Source organism: Crotalus tigris, unplaced genomic scaffold, assembly GCF_016545835.1.
Source record: "Crotalus tigris isolate CLP2741 ecotype Arizona unplaced genomic scaffold, ASM1654583v1 scf7180000018371.15429387391:27106975, whole genome shotgun sequence".
NCBI lineage: Eukaryota > Metazoa > Chordata > Lepidosauria > Squamata > Viperidae > Crotalus > Crotalus tigris.
Genome location: NW_024096970.1, coordinates 3,824,731 through 3,845,376, shown reverse-complemented (window position 1 = coordinate 3,845,376; position 20,646 = coordinate 3,824,731). Strand labels below are relative to the sequence as shown.

Here is a 20,646-nt window from a genome sequence, read left to right as displayed (position 1 = left end):
TAAATTCAAACAATTTTGTATCAAGATACTAGTCCTTCCTTATTAGTAATTTAATTGCATAGCATCTGTAAACAGGTCTGCAAAAGTTTTGAATTATCTCTATTAACCCAATCCTACATGTCTGCTTAATGAGATTAGGACATTTTAGCAGCAATAAAACCATCCAAATCCTTGTATGTAGAACACAAACATACATCTCTCTGAATTTGAGTTGCATAAAAAGATTCTGGATTTTCCATGGTCATCCATCCATCCAACGAAAGTTGAAGTATTTGTTCCTCCAAATGAATGACCTCACTGGCTGTGTTTGGCCTACAGATTTGCTGGAACTCTTGAAGGATACAATCTAGAGCTTTAGGAATTAAAGATACTAGGCCAAGGGAGGAATGGAATTCCAATAAATACATGTTCTTCAGAGCCGTACTTAGAAGGAAAAGAAGAGTTAAATATATTATGATAGAATAGGATTATTTGAAAATGAACTAATTAAAAACTACCCCACCCCCAAAAAACCAATAAAAATATAACCATAAATGATAAGTAATGTAAAATTCATTCCCCAAAGGAATGAGAAGGTTCAGTGGTGAAATGGATTGGAAAACAAGCATTAATTGAGTGTATGATTCAATTTATGTTCTTATTTATCCATATATAAACTTAGCTACAGTCCCTTAGCCCAGTGCACTACATATATCCGTATATACCAGAATGATGAAATAATAGTTTAACATAATTATTTTTAAAAAATACATTTATATATTTACTTATATTGTAAATACACAGTTGAAAAGATGACTTTCTTAAATCCATCCTATGAGAAAGGTGAAGAATAGAACTGAGTAAATAAAAAGTAATACATTATTATAAAATGGAAGGGAGGAATTGCCAATTTTACCACACAGCAGATAATACAACTAAAAAAAGTCACAGATTCCCTATTTTGTTTGCAGTTCTGGATTTTATGGTTTAGGAGCCTTCCATGTTGAAACACTCTTATAAGATGCTCTTGAGTCCGAGAACAATGATCAGATCCTGACTTTGTAAAACAACATTATAATATTTTAAATAAATATTTTATGGGATAATGAAATATTATAAATCATAATTGTGTGTATGTATACTATTAATTTAGAAATGACCCCATGCACATATATGCATGCTGAACACAGAATTAATGCCTTATTATTACTGCTAGCTCTGAAAAATGACTATTTGCAGGTGGAAGAATAGCATAAGGGAAGCTATTTTGTCATGTGGCTTGGCTGGTTGATTTGTTTAAATAAGAATTGCTTGAACCCAGAGGAATAAACAATGGAAAATTGCTTGTGTGTCCTTCTGATTAAACAGCAATAGCAAACATGACCTCCATTATAGACATATGTGCCATATTAAAGAGACAAATGATACTCACGGGCTGTTACTGAGAGCAATTAACTGTTTTGTAACTATATATGGAGGAAAGCCAAATTCGGAGATACAACCTTTAGGACCACCACGCCAAATTTTATAATTATATTTACGCTGATTCTCTATCTGGGGAAAAAAAAAAACAAAATATAAAAAAAATCTTGTTACATAAAATAGAGCAAATTCTTATTTTAAAAAAACTGTTATATGTTGACTTCAATGGTAGAGGAAGCCTGATATAGGCAATTAAACTGACATGTAAACTAAATTTGCTAGATTCACCAGCTTCCACCTGTTTCCTATCTCCATCCCCATTTTCAATGCTTTGCAGAAACATTACATAAGCAGTGAACAGATGCTAACATCTGTATTTGTGTACAGGCAATCAGCATGCCCCAGCACATCACTAATTCAAATACTAACAATTGAATGTCATGCATATAATGGAAAAGATAAAGAATTAGATCCAGAGCTATTCTGGCTACTTTACTTCAAAATTCTACTGCATATGGTGTCAACGTACCTGTCGGTTCATAATATCTCTCACCAAGCAGAGGTGAAGCTTTAGACAAGTGCATTCATTTCTGTAAGTGTTCACAAAATACTCAAGGTGGAAATCAAATCGAGGACGTCTGTATATGATGTTAGTTATAACTTGGGCCAATGCAAATCTTTCTTCCGAATCTAAAGCATGTTGGTATACTTCAAAATAACTATCGAGAAGCTGAAAATATATTTAAAGCATACCCAAAACAATAAACAAGAAATGTTTATTTTTTCTTCATTTTGCTTTAGTTTGTTTTTGCTTTCATAGGCTAATAACATAAAACTTTCAGTTGGAAGTAAATGCTTCTGTGTGTGCCACATGTAAATTTCTGCATGGGATTCTCCAATCTGCCTTTCATATAACTAATGCCTTGTTATATCACACCAGTTTTTCAAAAATCAAAATAAATACGTTCAGAATGATAATCCAGGTAGCTCAGTCAAATCAGAGGAACTGGCGGAGTGAGGCAAGGTGCAGGTGCTGAGGAAATAAATAAAGTCCTTCTTTTATGCCACCCAGCCTCCCATGTACCCTCTAAGCTAGACTGTTGCCCACAATAGCAATGGAAAAGGTTATAATTTCACCAGGGACAAGCAAAAAAATAAACCCCAGGCATCTTTTGTATCAAGTATGGACTTTTGGTGGTCAGTGATATAGGTAGTCCTTGACTTACAACAATTCATTTAGTGACTATTCAGAGTTACAATGGCACTGAAAAAGTGACTCATGACTGTATTTCACTTATGACCATTCCGCCATCCCCATGGTCACATGATCAAAATTCGGATGTTTGGCAACTGACTCATATTTATGACTGTTGCAGTGTCCCGGGGTCATGTGATCATCTATTATGACCTTCTGACAAGCAAAGTCAAGGGGAAAGCCAGATTCACTTAACAACAGTGTTACTAAACAATTACAGTGATTCACTTAACGAATGTCTCACTTAGCCACAGAAAGTTGCTAAGGCTCAATTGTGGCAGTAAATCAAAGACTGCCTATGATACGGTTGAAGTGACATATGAATGCATCTCATCAGATTAAACATAAGAAAGACACAAGCTGAAATAAGTCCCTCCATTTCTGGATGAAAACAGAACATGAGATTTAATGTTGTGAGCTGCCCAAAGTCATGTACTTGAGAATGGTAGCCCTATAAATCGATTTAATAAATAAACACATTGGCAAATAGGAATGACGTGTCCAGCCCAGTGCACAATCAGTTGCCCATAGGGGATCTGTCAGTCCCACTAGGTAGACTAAACCAAGAAATCAACTCCACAACAAGGCTAAACTGAGATAGGTTATAATAGCAAAATCTTGCAAATCTGATTGGGTTGTACCTCCTCCTTCGCCTCATAGTTCAGTTAATTAGGGAGGTATCTGTTTGAGCCACTTCCCAATATTATTTGTCTGTTATAACCTTAACATGTGTTTTATCCCCACCTTTACCCTGGCCACAGATCTTGCGTATATCTGTCAAGGTCATCTTTCTTACCCTCTACAGGTTTTATGGTCCTTGATTTCTTAGAAGATCAATGACACATGAATATGCATACCTGCCACTTATTTTTTAAGAAATCTGCCTCACAAGTCCAAAGGTCAAGCAAGACTGCTGATCGATCCACTGATGTTTGTGCCCACCTTGAGTAGCTGTTGCTAGAGCAATCAGGGCCTGCTTTCTGGCCTCAGAAAGAAAAGGATAACACAAAAGACTTCAACCCAGCAATAATAAATTTAAATTTCATCAACACTTCCAGTTGATGATGCCAAAATAAAACATAAACAGTTAATTTCCTTCATATTGTCAAGATTTTCTTGCTTCACAGAACTGAACGGAAAATTAACAATATAGGTACACTCACTATCATTACAAAGGCATTACAAACAAATAGTGAACCCTGAATAACCAGTAGGGTTAAAGTTTCAAACAATCAGTGCCTCAGGAGCAACTTCCCAACGATTACTTCCAACAACTATTTTTAATACTATTATTAGTTTGCTATCTCTGTTTTGGGGAGGGCTGCTTTTTGTGGAAGATTCTGTCCCTCAGCCGTTGTAATATCAGAGATATTTCAGGGCCTAGTTCAGTGATGGCGGACATTTAAGAGACAAAGTACCCCAAAACCAGCCCCTCCCCACAACCCCACCTGTCCCTGCTCTGCCCCCACCCTGTCCGCTCCGCCCCCACCCATAGGGCCATCCACCGCCTCTACGGCCTGCCGCAGATCAACCAGGCAGCCCAGCAGTGCTATGGCAGCCATGCTTTCCACCTGCACCCTGCAGCATCAACTGCACACGACAGGGCGCAAGGGCGGAGTCATGTCCCTGCTGCCCAGCTGCCCAGCTGCTCGGCTGCCATGACCATGGCTGCACTGCTCCGTGCGGGCCAGGTTTGAGGGTGACTCTCCTCTGGGGGGCTGCTGGTGAGGAGGGGGCTGTTGGGGGAGACGGGGCTGGGGCGATGGCGTGTGTACCCACAGAGAGGGCTCTGAGTGCCACCTCTGGCACCCGTGCCATAGGTTCGCCACCACTGGCCTAGTTTATATAAAGGCCTTACCTTTTCCCACCTCAATGTACTGGCTCGCCACAAGCAGAAGTTGCTTTTCTGTCTCTTTCAGGTCTTGGAGGGCCACATCATACATTACCAAAGCCCCTCTCTGATCCTGCGTATGAATGTATGCCTCCTCAACAGTGTAAAAATCATCATGGTTCTCCACCTCAGCAAACTCCATAAACTGCACACAGTGGACCTGTGAAGCCATAGATGTTAAAGAAAAAAAATCACAGCTGACCACTAAATCCATTACCTAATAGCTGTGCAAATGGTTTTAATCCATTTTACCATTGGGACCTCCTCTGATCCATAATCCATCACCCTTTAAATTTAAGGAACCTCATATTCCTTATCCATTCATCCAGGTTGTAGCTAGAAGGGAGAAACTGATACCCATTCACTAAGGTATATACTGAAATACTTTGAAGCGCTGATTAGTTTTTTCCACTGCCTTTCTAGCAAAAGCTGAGGTCCCCCTCACATGGGATGTGATTTGTTTGAACTGAGCTTAATGTGATGTGTGCTATTTTGATTTGTAAACTAAAATTTATGTCTTAGCACCACGTCTGAACCAAGCCACTAAGTCATGTGCAACAAACCATGATTATGGATTAGTGTGATGTGCAAACTTGGTTTTAGAATACAATCCTCGACTTATGACCATTTGTTTAATGACCATTCAAAGTAACAAAAGCATGTCTTATGACCAGTTCTGACACTTAAAACTGTTGCAGTAGCCCTACGATCATGTGATCAAAATTTGGATGCTTGGTAGCTGACATGTGTTTAAAACACTTGAAGCATCCTAGAAGCACAGGATCACCATTTGCCACAGTCACAGAGGGTTTCCAAAAAGAAACATCAATGAGGGAAAGCAGGATTTGCTTAGTGACCATGTGATTCAATTAATGATTTGCTTAACAACCATGATAAAAAAGGGCATAAAATCAACTGCAATGACTAATGACCACGTTACTTAGCAACAGATGTTCCAGTCCCGATTGTGATTGTAAATCGAAAACTACTTGTACTTGATACGTGGCTGATCAGAACACTTGGGTTTACAGAATTAGGCCCATCAGTAAACTTTCCTCAAATAAACTTAGACTTGTACAGCTAATATTTTATGCGGGGCCAGAGAAATGGAAGCTGTTTTTTTTTTCCTTCCTGCACTGATTTACTATTTCTATTTTTGAACTTGCATTCTGACAGATAAGAAGTTGCTGCTCTGGGTCAAAACTAAAACACCCAGTGCAATCCTACATAATTTAGATGGCCTTGGACGTCAGGTTTAGTCTTTATTACTTTGGCCAAACATTGTTATGACTAAAGCTCAGTCCATTTCCTCTTGCAAACATACTGGGAATTTCCCTAAAGACAATATACTGTGCTTCCTGGGCCTAATGCTTTATTTTTAAAGATCTATGACTATGAAAATATTCTCTAATACAAGGTTGCCAAAACCCCAGGCCACAGCCCACTACTGGAATGTGAATCGTTTGGAACCGGGCCACAGAAATTATGGGCGAGTGCGCGCACCCATCCCCACTTGCACGAGCAGTGCCTGAGCCCGTGCACATACTCCAGTTGCGCAAGCAGCAGGCGCGCATGCCCGTCACTCACGCAAATGGAGCTGCGCATATGCGCTTGCCCACCGCTCACACGGAACCATCCCTTCTCCTCCTCCCTCCCGCCGGTCCGCAAAGCAGGAAAGGTCAGGGAACTCTGCTCTTATGTGACCAAAGCCTCACCTTATAGTCAGCTGGAGTGTAATGCATGTAAGAGTGTGAGCCAAGACCCCCAAAGGCGCCAGTGCCTCCTTTGGCTGCATTCACCCAGCTGGCATCTTCTGCAGTGGCCATCAGATGTCCGCTGCACGAGGCAAGACCAGAAGTGCTGATGGTCAGGGTTCTTTCAATGGATCGGAAATAGTTGAGGATTCCCAAACAAATTCTCTGGGATCAACATCATTTGGATTAAACAATGATGAGTATGATGATAACAACACCAACCGGCAAAAACACACAGTCTTATGTTTTTATACCACCCTGTTTCTGTTTTTTTTTTAAAGATTTTATTACCTGTAAGTCTCTGATTCTCAAATGGCGTAAATAAAGGACAGACAAGTATCCACCTTTTCTCATGGAAATGTCTTTGCTGGGAGCATCCAAGTCTTCGTCTAAACCTAGCAGCTCTGAGGCCGTCAATTCGCTATTTTTTTTCCCAAGAAAGAGAAATTAAATCATATTAATTTAATTTAATCAGATTTTCTATTATATCTAAATTAAATAATCCCTTTATATTTCCTTCCTAGAAGTAAATTTCCTACTGAATTCACTTACATAGATGCCTCTGTAGCAGAATAATAACTAGAATGGATGGAATCTGATGCAATCAGATTAAGATAAGGAGAATTTATGAAAAACCATATAAATGCCATTATCATTTATGCTTGGGGAAAGCTTGCAATATCTGTAGATGCCAGCTAGAGTTAAGGAGTAGAAGTCAAGAAATAGCACCTTTGGCTTTTATAATATTTACAGTATAGGATATGAAATGTTTCTTCTAACATACAGATAATTCTCAATTTACAACCACAATTGAATCCAGAATTTTGGTCATAAATCATTGCGGTTGTAAGTTGGGTCACCACATGATTGGATTCAGTTTTACGGCTGCTTTTTACAAATATTGTTAAATGGGGCGCCATGGTCATTAAATGAATTATATGGTTGTAAGTTCAAATCCTGCTTATCCAATGGGTGTTTTTTGAAGTTTTTGCCAGAAAATGGCCAAAAGGTTATAAGATGTGACTGTGGGATGCTACAACTGGTCGTTAAATGCAAGCACCAGAAATGTGATCTCCTGACTGTAGGGTGTGTATATGTGTGTGTGTTAAACGTAACTTTGATGGGTTGTACATTAGTTTTTTTAATCTATAACTTAGAATGATAATTAAGCAGTCATAAGTCCAGGACTATCTGTATCTCTATCCCATTCTTTCCTAGATCATATCTTTAATCTTACATTTCTCTTCCTACCTGACAAGAACTTGGACCTTTAATATAGTTGAAGAACTAATTGTGGACTTGGATGAACAAGGAAATTCAAGAATGAATGACTTAGTGAGAAAATGGAACTGTTATGCATTTTTATCAGAAATAAAAATGGAATCTCTGGATGATCAAAGGAAAAGAGAATTTTCAAAGTGGACAAATCTACCTAAATTCTGTACTCATACATCTATAAAAGGATAATTGGGGAAGAAAAGTAGGTAGAAGCTTAGTTTGATGCATCTCTTGAGGAAAGAACTGGAACCCCATTAGCACTGGTACTGATGATGTTACCTAATTTGGTAACAAAATGTCTGCAAGAAAACCAACAAGCTCAGACAGCACCAAGAACCCCACAGTTCTGTCCTGAGCTACGAATATTCTCCTATATCAGCATCCCATTATTATCTACAGTATGGAAGTTGATGGCCGACTTCACTGCCTACGGCAAATTCATTTAAATGAGCAATGCAGATAGGTCAGAAAATTGTACCAGGAACATGTGAAAGAGACATATTTATTGATGACTTCTTTAGTTTATCAGCTTTCAAATACAGGGTCAGATGTTAAATGAAAGAAAGATGAGTCAGATATATTGTTGGACAGCTCAGGTGGTATCAGCTATGTATTTTCTCAATATCAAGCAGTAGCTTCAGAGAGCAATTTTGCAATGATAAATAAACTTGCAGCTATTTTAAAGTGCTATGTTCATGCCCCAATGCACTTTCAGCCACTTTTCCCAAATTGTTTTAGAACTCTTGCACAACTCTATTTATTCATTATAGAAATGTCTAATGGGAAAAGGAAAATCACAAAACTTCCAGATTAGTAAGTGATGCATTATATACACATTTATCACTTTCTCTTGTTATATATACAGTACTATGCATACAGAATCTGTGTATGTGTGCATAGGTGTGTATAATCTCATCACAATCAAAATAAGCAATAGTTTTTACCTTCCATGTTTCCTCTTTCCTGAAAATACAGAACCCTCTTTAAAGTTGACATTTTCCATGCTTTTTTCATCAATTGCCACAATAAGATTGTTACTATTGTCATTCGTTTTTTGCCCCTGCAAAAAACAGTCACCTTTATTTTTCCATGTTACATAAATCAGAAATTATAAACACATGGATCTGTAAATCATTTCCCTCAATCGTATGTTTACACAATATATGACTTAGGAAAGTGACAACAGCCAAAATGCAAATCAAATATCTTTATTACAGTCTTTGACCAGCCTTTACAATAAAAAGGGAAAAAGGGAAAAGGGAAATAATTTAATACAGCCATTAGTTAATTGGGAAGGGAAAAAAGTAACAGGACAATAAAGCAGCATATCTAATTAAAAGTTTTGCACAGTTGTACAGGGTACAGTTGCACACTGCAACCATCATAAATATATGTCAGTTGCCAAGCACCTGAATTGTGATCATGTGATCATGGGGGTGCTGCAACTGTCATAAGTGTGAAGAATGTCGTAACTCACTTTTTTTCAATGCCATTGTAACTTTAAACAGTCACTAAATGAACTGGCTACTTGATATGTGAGTGTAGGATTAGCATCCCTTAAAAAATAATAAACATAAAATTTATCTATATGGCCCCTGTATTTAGAAATGATTGGGAAGATCAGAGCATGTCATTGGGCATCATAAAAAGGACAGGGGCAAGAGTTTTGATCTCTCTGGATCCACAAGGACAAAGTCTCTATTAAAAAAATCCCATACTCTGGTTTCTCTTCAGATTATATAAATCTTTTGCCAAAATGCATTTATATCATTTGCTGCCTAGAAAGAACTGTCAGATAGAGTCTCTATTATTACCTGATAGAATTCTGGATTGCGATACAGCTTTTCCCAGATTTGACTGTAATGTTTTGAATGGAAAGAAGTCATAAAAGCAGATGCCATTGATGGTGGTTCTAGCATAGCTATCGCTTGCTCCTGGAGAGCCTCCATCACATACTCCAGATTGGAAACCTTTAATGCAGGAAAACAAAATGTACAATCCAAAGAACAAAGATCCCTAAGGCTAGTATCAGTTTGGCTGGTTGCTGTAAAGCATTTTCTTTATAGGTTTCTAGCTCTCCTAGCAGAAAACATGTTTGCAAGTGAAATATCTCTGGTTAGGGAAATGGGAAGAATGATATTCATAAACACTACAGCACAGAAACTGCAAATATATAACATTGCGTTTATAATATTTATATATGATCACTTATTATTAGATTATGTAATGTTGTTGTTAGTTGCAAAGTCATGTCCGACCCACCGTGACTCCATCCAGCCACCTCATTTTCTGTCGTCCCCTTCTTCTATTGCCCTCAATCTTTCCTAGCATTAGGCTCTTCTCCAGTGAGTCCTTCCTTCTCATTAGGTGGCCAAAGTACTTGAGTTTCAACTTCAGGATCTGGCCTTCTAAAGAGCAGTTGGGGTTGATCTCCTCTAGGACTGACCAATTTGATTGCCTTGCAGTCCAGGGGACTCACAGGAATCTTCTCCAGCACCATAGTTCAAAGGCCTCAATTCTTTTGCGCTCAGCCTTTCTTATGGTTCAACTTTCACAGCCATACATTGCAACTGGGAAAACCATGGCCTGGACTATACGCACTTTTGTTGGCAGGGTGATGTCTCTGCTTTTTAGTATGCTGTCTAGATTTGCCATATCTTTCCTCCCCAGGAGCAAGCGTCTTTTAATTTCTTGGCTGCAGTCCCTGTTAAGTCCTCGAGTTAATGGCGAAAGAAGAACATGCATTCTGTAGCCAACAACTGTTTATTCTTCTGCTGCTCACTCCAACACAACTGAGAGGCTCGCAGGCCTCTCTTATATTAAATAGAAATCCCGGGCAAAAAAGTTACAACAGAAAATGGCGCGCTTTCGCGCTTTGCGCATGCGTGCAGGCTGGCGCCGCTTAGTCTGTTCCCGGGCAGCTTGCCAGAGCCCGGGACCATAGCAACATCCCGAGCCATCTGTGGTGATCTTGGAGCCCAGGAAGATAAAATCTATCACTACCTCCATTTCTTCCCCATCTATTTGCCAGGAATTGAGAGGGCCAGATGCCATGATCTTGGTTTTTGTAATAATATATTACAATTATGTACTATTAAAATTCATAATATTTAATATGCAATCACTATTTGCTTGGGCAGAAATGAGGAAGCTTTTTTCTGGGGAGTTGGGAATGATGTGTTAGATATTATATGGAGAATATACCACTGGGACAGAATCCATGGTGGAAATTCTCTTTTTATTCTTTTTCTACTACTCTCTTCTCTTTTTATTTTTGCAACCCCTTCTACCTCTCCCACTTTCTCCTATCTGAGCAAGTTATCTCCGATAGGAAAGCTGATAGGTTTCTTCCCTGATTGCGTGCAGAGCCTTTTAGAACTAAATTGAAAGGCACTCACTGTTCACCAGTTTCATGTATTAATAATACTGTATCCAGTTTTGAGAGCTGCATGTCAAAATGAATATTGATAAGATCATTGAACAGAGAGATGGACTCTACAAGAAACAGTTCCAGTAAGGTAAGATCCATTATACTATATTTTGCTGCAATCTGTGATAAACCTCAGTCATCAGCTATCAGGATTTGTGGAAGTGGGATTTAGCTAATAGATTGGTTGTAAGTGAAAACTAAGATTATAGGAATGACAAAACAGTGTGAAAATCCAGAGGAATTGTATTATGGGAAATCTGCTAGAAAATGTGGAAAGGAAGTTCCACGGTTTTCTAGAACAGGGCTTTTCAACCTTTTCACCCATTGTACCACTTTTAGGATATGGCAATATCCTAGTACCACGAGTCGCCTAGCAAGGTGTCAAAAACTTGACCAAAAAAAGAAAAGGAAAAAAGTGATAAAGTACAGGTAGTACTTGACTTACAACAGTTCGCTTAGTGACTGTTTGAAATTACAATAGCACTGAAAAAAGTGCCCCCCAAGCCACAGCTGAGCAAGACACCTGCCTGCCCACCTGGCAGCGCTCTTCCTCCTGTCTGAGGTTTTCATTGTTGTGAGCATTTCTGTTGAGGATTGGAAGTCGTGAGGGGTGTTTGGTTTTTATTCCCCCCGTCTGCTGGGTGGTTGCAGCAGGTTTTGGTCACTTCACATGACCCTGGGACACTGTGACCATCATAAATATGAATCAGTTGCCAAGCATCTGAATAAATCACAAGAGCCTGGAGATGCTGCAACATTCAGCTGATCGGTGCTTCTTCTGAGCTCATCAAAAGCACCAGGATCAGCGCCGAGCTCCAGCTGGCGCTTCCTCTGATCCTGGCGCTTCCTCTGAGCCCTGACAGTCCCGAAGAAGCGCTGATCCTGGCAATTCCGCTGAGCCTTGACAGCCCTGCAACTCCAGCCATCTCTCGCTCGGGCTTGTGCAATGCTGCCACCGGTTCAGCTCATTCCCCTCCCCTGCTACCACTTTTCTAGGATGGTCGCATACCACCTGCCAGGTGCCAATGTACCATAGGTGGTACCCGTACCACTGGTTGAAAAGCCCTGTTCTAGAATGAGCAAGATTTTTCCCCATCAGTCATTTTACATATTAACTTCCCTAAACTTCTGAAATAATTTGAAATGAAAGTTTAATGTAATATTACTATGCATATTACAATGAATTTGAGACATGTCACTAATATTCTAAGATGTTACACACCCACCTGTAATTTTAAAAAAGGGTCTGTTTACCTGTAACAATTTTGACTGAATCTGCAGCTGTTCATCTACCTTTTTCCACTGTTTTAGTTTTATTAATAGTTTTTGTTGCCATGGATCGTGTCGAGGCTTAATCTGTCAGACAAGGTGTAGATATTCAAAGTAAAATACAGAAAATTAATTTTACTAATCTAGTGGTTAGTGAGAATTAACAATTTTGTAAGTGTGAAAGAGAATAGTGTGCTGATAGAAGGGAACAATGTTGAACAATGGGGCCCTTGGTGCTCTCTGCACTTGGTGGTTTTCTTGCAGAGGTTTCATCACCAAACTAGGTAACATTATCAGTGCACTAGTGATGTTACTTAATTTGATAATGAAACATCTGCAAGAAAATCACCAAGCGCAGATAGCATCAAGCCTCCCCCTCCAGAACACTGTGCAGTCAATGCTGCGGAAGAAAAACACATCTGCCCAGCCACAATATAACTCTATGTTCAAAGAGCAGCCCTAATCACTTATATGTGAAGCATCCTCTAAGTGTTAGTATGTAGAAACATAATATACAAGGTGATGCTCTTGTGTGGTTTTCCACCTACAGCTAGCTATACGCAAAAGGCACATAATCTGTCTTCCTAAATATATTTAATTTCAATTTCACTCAGGATGATTACATAGCAGTGAGCTATAGAGAATTTGAAAATTCAGAAATTCAGATAGCTTCTTGTGCAGCTTGAAGTTGGAATTTAGTTTTTTACCTTTATAAAAGAGGTCCAATTTGCTTTCTTTTTCAAAGTCACGTTGGAGCTCATCATACCCAATTTGTCTGATCCAGGGGTTCCAGCATCATAAACAGGAAATGTTCTCATTGTTTGTTGTTTACTGAAAATGCTCCTAAATTTATGTTTGACCTGAGGATATTGGGGGAAATCTTGCTGATTAAGCTAGAAAAATAACATTGCTTTACACTGAATTAATGTTACATCAGTACTAGGACAGAATCCACTGGCTCCAGAAATATTATAATCAAGGGAAAGGTTGAGTTCATTGAAGTCTTATTTACTTAAAACCAAATTTAGTTTTACCTAACAGAAGGGAAGGGAAGGGAAGATAAGGGCAGATTGATAGAATTATTATTATATTCCTTAATGGTGTTAAAATAAATAATAGTTTGTACTGTTGTTCTTTAGCTATAGGCTTTCAGAACAAAGTCCAGACAGGCATTGTACAAGATATATAATTGTTTACTGATTATATGAAGTTAGTTAATATGCTGTAAAAATCAACCTGCTTTCTGGCTATGTTAGAAGTGGTAGGTATCTCCTTGTTGTACCTCCCAATACATTTTATCCTGTTGTACAAAATACTTCTAATAGGTTGGATTCAAACTGTCACTTCTTATAACATTCTAAAAGGTTTTGAAGTACATCATTTTGTAGGTTTTTTTTTTTAGACAAACTAATTGCCCACTCATATACATACATATGCACTGTGCATGCAATGTACACATACAGAGAGAGGAATTCTGTTCCAAAAATATTTCAGCCCAGATTAATTCTACTAAGAAAGATGTTCAAATTATATCAGCAAATTATACTGTTGTTAAAAACGTGGTATGTCTCAGAAGATGGCAGCCCCTTGCTGAACTTGTCTCATTCAGGATCTAAGTCAGGGATCTTCAAACTTGGCCCTTTTATGACTTGTAGACTTCAACTCCCAGAATTCCTCAGCCAGTGTGCCTGGCTGAGGAATTCTGGGAGTTGAAGTCCACAAGTCATAAAAGGGCCAAGTTTGAAGACTCCTGATCTAAGTGGACTGGGTCTGGTTAATACAGTATTTGGATGAGTTAGAATCAGAAAATTCCTAAACCAGGAAAGTGAGAAATAGTCAGGGGTGTCAAACTGCTGGCCCGCAGGCCAGTTTCATCATACCAAAGCCACGCCCACCCCATAGCCGGCAATGCAAAAAGAATCGCGATACGTCATGACACATCACGTGACATGGCAAGTTTGACACCCATGGTCTAGACCAGTGTTTCCCAAACTTGACAATTTTAAGGCATGTGGACTTCAATTCCCAGAATTCCACAGCCAGCAATGCTGGCTGTGGAATTCTGGGAGTTGAAGTCCACATGCCTTAAAATTGTCAAGTTTGGGAAACGCTGGTCTAGACAGAAGTGTCTGCAGAAGTGGAACAAGTGATGAAATAAGTATCATAATGTTACAATGCCAATTCTGCCCCTTTTTGTTTACATCACAAGACCACATGCAAGTATGTAAGTGGTAGGGCTTGAATCTTGACATTCCAATGCACGTTTTGGCATTTTGGCATCACTGTGCTTAGTAGCAAATGAGACTGATTTCAGAAGAAAAAGGCGATAAACGATTTTTATATTTGTGGAAGTATCTATTAAGTCATCAAAACTATGTGCAATCTATAGCAGTTTTTACTTTTTATTTTGTGTCTGCAGAATTGCAGATATAGCTGTCTGGATACATGCATTAAATGGTTGGATGATAGGATCTAATTTACAGTAACTCAGAGCTTTTTAAAGTTACATATACCATGCTAAAAACTAAAAACATAACTGGATTTCATCAGTATACAGGAAATAAAAAAAAACCCAGTATTTTTATTACCATGGAAAAAAGTTTCATCTCATTCACAGAATGTTTCAGATTCTCCACGTCATAATTAATATTCAGTTGAGAAAGCAGAAGTCTGAGCTGTGGTTTCAGTTGGTCAATTTCTGCAGTGTGTTGAGGAAGTGCGTTCTTTGCAATGGTTCCTTTAAGAAAACAAAATAAGTGGAAGAATATAAGAAATGTTAGATCCTCCTGACTCTCAAGCCAACCTCTCCCCTCCAAATCTCATACTATACGTCAGGGTTTTTCAACCTTTTCACCCATTGTACCACTTTTAGGATATGGCAATATCCTAGTACCATGAGTCGCCTAGCAAGGTGTCAAAAACTTGATGACCAAAAAAAAAAAAGGAAAAAAGTGATAAAGTACAGGTAGTCCTCGACTTACAACAGCTCGCTTAGTGACTGTTTGAACTTACAATGGCACTGAAAAAAGCGCCCCCCAAGCCACAGCCAAGCAAGACACCTGCCTGCCGACCTGGCAGTACTCTTTCTCCTGTCCAAGGTTTTCATTGTTGTGAGCATTTCTGTTGAGGATTGGCAGTGGGCGTGGGGTGGGGAGGGGTGTTTGGTTTTTATTCCCCCCATCTGCTGGGTGGTTGCAGCAGGTTTTGGTCACTTCACATGACTCTGGGACACTGTGACCATCATAAATATGAATCAGTTGCCAAGCATCTGAATGTAAATCACAAGACCCTGGAGATGCTGCAACATTCCAGCTAATCGGTGCTTCTTCTGAGCTCATCAAAAGCGCCAGGATCAGCACCGAGCTCCAGCTGGAGCCTGGCACTGATCCTGGCGCTTCCTCTGAGCCCTGACAGTCCCGAAGAAGCGCTGATCCTGGCGATTCCGCTGAGCCCTGACAGCCCTGCAGCTCCAGCCATCTCTCACTCAGGCTTGTGCGGTGCTGCTACCAGTTCAGCTCATTCCCCTCCCCTGCTACCACTTTTCTAGGATGGTCGCGTACCACCTGCCAGGTGCCAATGTACCACAGGTGGTACCCGTACCACTGGTTGAAAAGCCCTGCTATAGGTGGCCTAAACTTTTCTTGATCATTTTACATGCTGAAACATCTTCTCATCTACCAAATCTTTACAAAAAAAAATAAAGTCTCCCAAGACTAAGCATTTCTTGGACAATTTGTTTGCTTGCTTGTTTAAAAGATTTGTAAACTGCTCCTCACACAATCTGTGATTCCGGATGACGTATATCCATAAAAATCAGGGGGGAAAAGGAAAATAAACAGAAGTAGTCCTTGACTTATAACTACAATTGAGCCCAAAATGTCTGTTGCTAAGTGAGACATTTGTTAAGTGAGTTTTATTCCATTTTATGACCTTTCTTCCCAGCATTGTTAAGTGAATCATCACAGTTACGTTAGTAGTATAGTTGTTAAGTGAACTTGGCTTCCCCATTGGCTCACAAAAGGTGATCACATGACCTCGGGACACAGCAACCGTCATAAATACATGCCAGTTGCCAAGCTTATGAATTTTGATTATGTGACTAAGGGGATGCTAGAGTGGCCATAAGTATGGAAAACAGCCATAAGTCACTTTTGCCACTGCTGTTGTAATTTTGAATAGTACTAAATGAACTGTTGTAAGTCAAGGACCCTATATTATACAAGACCAAAATAAGTGGGCAAAAAAATCACTTTAATCTGGGCCCCAAAACGAGAGACAGTGATATAGGGCAGGGGTCTGCAACTTTGACAACTTTAAGACTTGTAGACTTCAGTTCCCAGAATTCCTCAGCCAGCATAGCTGAAGTCTGGGAGCTGAAGTCTACAAGTCTTAAAGTTGTCAAGGTTGCAGACCCCCTGCTGTAGGGGAAAAAAACTGTTTATGGTCAGAACACTAAGTTCCAGTTTGTAGTTTTGTAGCCCAAGCGTGAGCCTAATGCAGCTTCTACTGAGACATTTTTCAAGGTATATTTCAAATTCCAAATCTAATTATGTTCCCTGCACAGATGTCTTTTGCTCATAAGTTTATTGATACAAGTATTTTAATTACCGTACAACAACTTGCTACAGTTCAATCAGGTTCACCAAGATTTGTAGAGCTGTAGGTAATCTAATTTGTTGTTTGATGGCTTGGCATGAATAAAGCCATCTGTGTTCTTACTCTACACTTCACTCAGTCTTTGCTTTTAATGTTTTACTTAATCATTTTCTCATTTAATCTATCCAATTTAAATCTATACTGTACAGCAGATGAAGTAGTAGACTTTATTTAATATCTCTGAAAAAAAATGAAATGGGATAACTTGTTACTGAAAGTAAACAGCAAAGAAACAAATCATTTAAATTATCCTTCTGGCTCCATAAAAGCCTACTTTCCTTTGAAATTATAGACAGATATGAACTGAGTAGACTACAGAATCACATGGCTAGAATCCTGAAATGACCTTGAATTCAGTCTAAAGGTAGAATGTGCACATATTTGTTCATCTCTGTTCATTCAATCTAAGAAGTAACTGCAATGTTTGTATAATCATACAGGTGGTCCTTGATTTAGAACCATATAGGAGGCTGCCCATTATCATCATAAGTCTTGAAGGCTGTAAAACAGTGGTTCTCAACCTGTGGGTCGGGACCCCATTTGGGGTCGAACGACCATTTCACAGGGGTCGCCAAACAACGCAGTCCGCCATTTTTTTCCCTCTTTTCCTTAGCTGTGCTACTCCCTTTTATTCTATTGGCTTTTGAAAGCCAATAGAATAGACTCTCTGGAATAGAGTCTAATTCTATTGGCTTTCAAAAGCCAATAGGAATTGTCCAAGCTGTCTCTGCCCTGCTGAGCCCACCAAAAGTCCCATTCTGCAAACGGTGCTGCACCAGTTGAGTAGTCCTCGACTTACAATGGCTGAGTAGTCCTCGACTCACGACCGGTTGGGGGTCGTGGCATTAAAAAGGTTGAGAACCACTGCTGTAAAATGAGTCACGCACATAAGCAACACGATTTTAGGATGTCTTCAGCAGCAGAATGTATTGTCCACTGTGGGGTGTTTTTGCCAAAAACTGGAAGTAAACACCAAGTTCCATAAAAAAAAAAAAAAACCATTGTGTACTATGGTCCCATGATCTACGAATGCTTACAAATAGCTGTAAATGCATGCTGAATGCCATCCATTTGAAACGTAGTCACGTGATTGTGGGGATGCAGCCAGGTCATAGGATACCTATGGGGATACCTATAACTTCAAACTTGAAATGATCACTAAGCAATTGGTGGTAAATCGAGGACAACAACATAAAGTAGCAGTAAAGCTACTAGAATGGGACTGAGGAGATCCAGGTTCAAAGTTCTCCTCAGTAATGGGGTTCCCTGGATAATTTGGGTTTACTCATTCTCTCACTGAGCTCAGCCTTCATCACAGTTTGTTATAGCAGTGGTTCTCAACCTTTTTAATGCCGCGACCCCCAACCGGTCATAAGTCGAGGACTACTCAACTGGTCGTAAGTCGAGAACTACTCGACTGGTGCAGCATCGTTTGCAGAATGGGACTTTTGGTGGGCTCAACAGGGCAGAGACAGTATGGACAATTCCTATTGGCTTTTGAAAGCCAATAGAATTAGACTCTATTCAAGAGAGTCTATTCTATTGGCTTTCAAAAGCCAATAGAATAAAAGGGAGTAGCACAGCTAAGGAAAAGGGGGGAAAAATGGTGGACTGCGTTGTTTGGCAACCCCCGTGAAATGGTCGTTCGACCCCAAATGGGGTCCCGACCCACAGGTTGAGAACCACTGTGTTATAGGAAGTAAAGGTCCACCAACACTGCCTTGAGTATCCAGAGGATGCTATATCCTGAACAAATGCTAAATATAAATAGTAAATCAGTATTTTTTCCAATCCTCTTCCTCTAACTTTGAGAAAACATGGAAAGACTGGGAAACATGTTCTCTCTAGAAAATTCAGAAAGACATCTAGATCTGTTTAGCAGCTAGAGCCCTACTGCATGGCTGTTGGGCCAAAACAATTACATTGCATAGAAAGCACCAAGGGAGACAGAGGAAATCTACAGCCTGTGACCCATGTTCAGTCTCTCAGCTAATTTTTATAGCTCCCAGAGCCCTTCAAGATTGTGGCTCCCAAATTATATGGATATCATTATTCCTTACCCTCTATGGCTGAAGAGCTAGGATGGACAGAGACCTGCATCCTGCAAGACAAAAAATCCATTTTTCCAGAAGCTTTAGTTTTATGTCCATCACCTTGAAATGGATGTCTGTCAATGGCTACCTCTGTCCTGTGAGAGATAGGCAAGTGTTGGAGTACCTAGAGATTTGAGCATATGTTTTACATTTATTATATATATCTAAAGCAGAACATACAGTAATACACATTTAATAATAGTTACTTTTATACTTCTCCCAAAATATGATAGAATCTCTTGTGTTATGGGAAATGGACTGAGATTTCCAGGCTTTGTAAAGAAATACAATTTAGGGAATCCTATCTAGGACATTTTGAAATATGCTGTTCAACTGAAGTTATTTTTTTTCTTTTTCTATATTGGTTGGAGACACAAACACCTCTATGAGACTGTTATCTCAGAAAATGTAGGCTGCATCTTGCTATTAATAAAAGAAATATTATTATAAACTCCTGTTTCCTAGAGGAAGGATGTCTCATGTTTCATATACTAGCCCAAATAGAGCAGTAAGGATGGGCCCTGACTTGACTTTCTCATCTAGTTATTAACTTCACTCTTATTGTAGGATATTAGGAACTGTAATTCAGCAATGTCTAGAAATTTCCAGACTCCCTATCTATTAAGAGAAAGATAATCTCATATTTCCTTGAGATCCAATCAGTTTACGGTCAATCAAATTTATACCATAGTAAATGCTTTAGCCTACAATGGTTTTAGTTCTTCTACTCTTTTGAGAAATGTCTATATAGGAATGCAACCTCAGTAGAAATGTTTACAAATCTTTAGTTTTTCATCTACTGCTATCTAATTATAGAATAAATATTGAACTCTTTATGTCTGGTTCTGGTGCCTTGCATCTGAAAAAAGAGCTACTTTTCAAGGAATCCAATTAATGCTCAAGGGTCTGGATGCTGGGGAGGGGATTTGCAAGGGATTCAGACTTTGTGCTGCCATTTTACATTAATATTGTAATACTATTGGCAGATTTTTTTATACAACCTATATAAGTGTCCTGCTGCCTTTAGCAGAAATTTATGAATATTAATGTGAAATGGGTCTCAACTTCCCCAACAGGCTTCATGGCCTGTTTCATGATAAGCCATTATCCTACCTGGAGATAGGCATGGATGGTCTTAAGTGAATGCAAGTGACATATTAGCCATTGTGTGTAGATCATCAAATCTTCCTGGGTCACCAGGTTTATAGGAATTTCTTTTCCAGTCAGAAAGCTCTCTCGTACACTTGAGAGTCTCGCAGCCCTTTGAACCGCATCATTATACTCCTGCATAATTTGAGCCACTTGTTTCTAACAAAGAGAGGAAAAAGATGGAAGTAGCTTTCTTCTCCCAGGAAGATGAATTAATGAACCATCTAGAAATTATTTTTGTTGGTAGATTTTAATACTCCCCTACAAGTCCCCGCATATAGAAATAGACATTAATAAAATGTCAATGATTTTAGATGAGCAGATTTTTAAGCCATTATGTAGGTGTTGAAAGAAAAGTCTTCATTGTGGTTCAGTCCAAGCTGGGAATAAACATGGCGACTGCTTTAGGAAGAAGGTTGTAGTTTATTGAATAGGAGAGCCAGACAGGAAGATGGTTCTGGCAGAAAAGA

The 20,646-nt window shown here is 39.2% G+C and overlaps 1 protein-coding gene across 2 annotated transcripts in view; it reads right to left on the bottom strand.

Moving 5' to 3' along the window:
* The window catches only part of LOC120311541, a 72,085-nt gene that overhangs the window by 42,399 nt on the left and 9,040 nt on the right, over nucleotides 1-20,646 (bottom strand). For both annotated transcript variants that reach the window (XM_039351167.1, XM_039351168.1), the window contains exons 6-19: nucleotides 20,141-20,335; nucleotides 18,995-19,151; nucleotides 14,867-15,015; nucleotides 12,986-13,138; nucleotides 12,264-12,365; nucleotides 9,394-9,549; nucleotides 8,524-8,639; nucleotides 6,593-6,722; nucleotides 6,263-6,466; nucleotides 4,515-4,707; nucleotides 3,514-3,641; nucleotides 1,931-2,131; nucleotides 1,412-1,533; nucleotides 195-423 (exon numbers count right to left, since the gene is read on the bottom strand). In XM_039351167.1, coding sequence (XP_039207101.1) covers nucleotides 195-423; nucleotides 1,412-1,533; nucleotides 1,931-2,131; nucleotides 3,514-3,641; nucleotides 4,515-4,707; nucleotides 6,263-6,466; nucleotides 6,593-6,722; nucleotides 8,524-8,639; nucleotides 9,394-9,549; nucleotides 12,264-12,365; nucleotides 12,986-13,138; nucleotides 14,867-15,015; nucleotides 18,995-19,151; nucleotides 20,141-20,335 — 2,235 coding nt within the window. The remainder of the gene's footprint in view (nucleotides 1-194; nucleotides 424-1,411; nucleotides 1,534-1,930; nucleotides 2,132-3,513; nucleotides 3,642-4,514; nucleotides 4,708-6,262; nucleotides 6,467-6,592; nucleotides 6,723-8,523; nucleotides 8,640-9,393; nucleotides 9,550-12,263; nucleotides 12,366-12,985; nucleotides 13,139-14,866; nucleotides 15,016-18,994; nucleotides 19,152-20,140; nucleotides 20,336-20,646) is intronic.